The sequence below is a fragment of the Beta vulgaris genome, chromosome 3 (assembly GCF_026745355.1).
Source record: "Beta vulgaris subsp. vulgaris cultivar EL10 chromosome 3, EL10.2, whole genome shotgun sequence".
Classification (NCBI taxonomy): domain Eukaryota; kingdom Viridiplantae; phylum Streptophyta; class Magnoliopsida; order Caryophyllales; family Amaranthaceae; genus Beta; species Beta vulgaris.
The window spans coordinates 35,653,474-35,656,758 of record NC_079204.1 but is presented as its reverse complement, the minus strand read 5'-3'; the positions used below and the strand labels follow the sequence as shown (position 1 = coordinate 35,656,758).

Below are 3,285 nucleotides of genomic sequence, written 5' to 3'. Positions count from 1 at the left end.
AGAATCGGAATAGGAATAGGAAACTAAAAGATAAATTTAGAGGAAAGGATAAACTAATCTAACTAAGATATAACTAATATTTACGCTTATCCAACTAAGATTAGGAAAAGATATAAATCATCCCATAATACATAATTATATAAGGTAAAATAACTAAAAGATAAGCAAAAAGGAAAATTATAACCAAAAACATTATAAAAAAACTAATATGAACCCGGTGCACACTAACTTAGTGTGCACCCGATCCATATCACGTGAGTTTATTGCTTTTCAGTTTTTGGCGCGTTCGGTTTTTATCTCTCCTAATATTTTCTCTCTCTTAAAGTTCAGTTTTGTGTAATCTCTCTCTGCCATAATTTTTTCAGTTTGAGTTCTGGTAGAATTTGAATTTAGCGATGGGAAAGAAGACGATTGGTAACCGAAATGCTGCAAAACGTAGAGGTTTGCGTTCATCGCTTGGTCTTGGTGATGGTGCAAAAGTTCCGGAGGTTACTGGAACTTCTCACACTGATGGTAATTATGTTGTTGATTTTAGTTTTTACTATAATTTCTTATAATTTTTGTAGTTTTGATGTTTTGTAGTTCAATTACTCATCGTTGATTTTTTGTGCGATTTTTATTGTTTGGATGATAAAATTCTGTTGATTTTTGTTCGATTTTGGAGTTCTGCTTTTTTTTTTGGTTAATTTTAAATTAATATTTTGTAGTTGTGTGATACCTGTGATGATATGATATAGTAGTATGACATTATAGTGTATTTTCATGATATAGTGTATGTTAAATATGATATAGTGTATTTTCTCATCGTATAGTGTATTTTGAAATGATAGTGTTGTTGTGATAGTTCTTTGACAGTGTATATTGACATCAGATTATGTGTTTTTGATATGATATATTGTATGTTAAAGTGATATAGTGTATGTCAAAATGATATAGTGTATGTTAAAGTGATGTAGTGTATGTTACAATGATATAGTGTATGTTTAAGTGATATAGTGTATGTTATAATGATATAGTGTATGTTACAATGATATAGTGTATGTTATAGTGATATAGTGTATGTTTCAGTGATATAGTGTATGTTTAAGTGATATACTGTATGTTATAATGATATAGTGTATGTTACAATGATATAGTGTATGTTTGAGTGATATAGTGTATATTGATATGATATAGTGTATATTGATATGATATAGTGTATGTTATAGTGATATAGTGTATGTTTCAGTGATATAGTGTATGTTATAGTGATATAGTTTATGTTTCAGTGATATAGTGTATGTTTCAGTGATATAGTGTATGTTACAATGATATAGTTTATGTTATAGTGATATAGTGTATGTTTCAGTGATATAGTGTATGTTTCAATGATATAGTGTATGTTTAAGTGATATAGTGTATATTGATATGATATAGTGTATCTCTGTATGATATAGTGTATATTGATATAATATAGTGTATGTTATAGTGATCTAGTTTATGTTTCAGTAACATAGTGTATGTTTCAGTGATAGAGTGTATGTTAAAGTGATATAGTGTATGTTATAATGATATAGTGTATGTTTAAGTGATATAGTATATGTTATAATGATATAGTATATGTTAAAATGATATAGTGTATGTTATAATGATATAGTGTATGTTACAATTATTTATTGCAGAGTACATTGGACAGCAGGATAGAAGAAGTGATCCTGGTGTTAGTGAAGGAACTAAAGTTGTTCAAATGGTAGTAATAAAAGAAGTACCAAAAGTCATGAAGAGGGTAAGAGATTCAAGTCTGAATCAAACCTTACTATCTCTAAAGAAGAAGAAAATATCCGGTGTCGCTCAAGAAAATACAGTAAACCCATTCAGAACTAATTGTTGTGGTAAAAGGCTTTGTGAGTTGAATGAAGCTTTTACTTCTGAGCAGAAAAAGCTGTTACTGAAATAGGTTTTGGTTCTTTGTTGCATTTGAAGATTACGAGGACTAACAATGCTTTGAGTGCATGGTTGGTGGATAGGTTCGATGGTGGTTCGGGGATGTTTAAGGTGGGTTATGGGAAATAGTTCGAAGTGAACCAATATGATGTTTATGATGTCTTTCAGTTCCCTATGGTCGAAGGACAGGATGTGCTGGATGTCTCTAGGGGACCTAATGCAGATAATCCGCATTTTGATTTAAAAGCAAGTTGGAGGGAGTATTTTAAAGTTGATCGGGAGAAAGGTCAGATTGGTTTGAGTGCTGTATATTCTGAGCTAAAGAAGTTAGTGGATGGTGGGGAGGTGTTTAAAAAGCTTTATGTTTTATTTGCCTTTTCCTCTTTTTTAGCTCCAGTTGTAAATAACACGCTTGATTTGCGACTTGTTCTAGCTGTACATGAGGTTCAGAAAATTCCTCATTACAATTGGTGTAAATATATTTTGGGTAGATTGATGTATGCAAATGTTCTATTCAAGAACTCGATGTGGTCTAAAGCTGGTCGGGCGCATTATAGTGGTTGTATAATATTGTTGCAGTTGATTTACTTCCATCACCTACAAATTGGTGATGGGGTGCCTCCAACTCAACTCCCTCTGTTGGCTCTTTGGGATAATGAGTCAATTTCAAAGAGAGTTCGTCGTGAAGTACTCTGTGATAAGTTTGGGAGTAGTTTGCTCGATGAAACTTATCCAATCAGTGCCAAGTTTTACTTCACTGAAGATGGACAAATTGATTTCAACCGGATGAAGCCGGTTCAAAAGAAAATTGAAGTTCAGTATGTACCACGTCCTGTATTGAGTGATGATACAAGAAGTGGTGGAAGTAGTGGTGGTGATGCAACAAACAAGGCTGCGCCCAAGAGGAAGGTGAAGGGCAAGCTTTATATTCAGTTTGAGCTTCCGCTAGGAAGTCAGACTGATGAAGAGATAACTGCTCAAGCTAGAGATGTAAGTTCAATTTTCTGATATAGTAGAGTTTTGACTGATATAACCTGGTTATATGTGATATAGTGTATATTGGTATGATATAGTGTATGTTAATATCATATAGTGTATGTTAAAATGATATAGTGTATATTGATATGATATAGTATATGTTAAAATGATATAGTGTGTGTTAAAATGATATAGTGTATGTTAAAATGATATAGTGTATGTGAAAATGGCGTAGTGTATGTTACAATGATATAGTGTATGTTACAATGATATAGTGTATGTTACAATGATATAGTGTATGTTCAAATGATATAGTGTATGTAAAACATATAGGTGTCAGTGATGGATTTTGTTACAGTGATATAGTGTATGTTAAAGTGATAT

At 31.8% G+C, this 3,285-nt stretch overlaps 1 protein-coding gene across 1 annotated transcript; it reads left to right on the top strand.

Moving 5' to 3' along the window:
• Nucleotides 1-382: 382 nt before the first annotated feature.
• Nucleotides 383-2,889, top strand: LOC125495880 (uncharacterized). The gene is made up of 2 exons (XM_057393262.1): nucleotides 383-513; nucleotides 1,662-2,889. The coding sequence occupies exons 1-2, from the start codon at nucleotides 396-398 to the stop codon at nucleotides 1,934-1,936; spliced, it is 393 nt and encodes a 130-aa protein (XP_057249245.1). The 5' UTR covers nucleotides 383-395; the 3' UTR covers nucleotides 1,937-2,889.
• Nucleotides 2,890-3,285: the final 396 nt, after the last annotated feature.

Excerpts from the sequence above, each read along its gene's own strand:
- LOC125495880 (XM_057393262.1), top strand. The coding sequence starts at position 396 with ATGGGAAAGAAGACGATTGGTAACCGAAATGCTGCAAAACGTAGAGGT. Across the intron at positions 514-1,661 it reads TGGAACTTCTCACACTGATG|AGTACATTGGACAGCAGGAT; the intron begins GTAATTATGTTG and ends TATTTATTGCAG.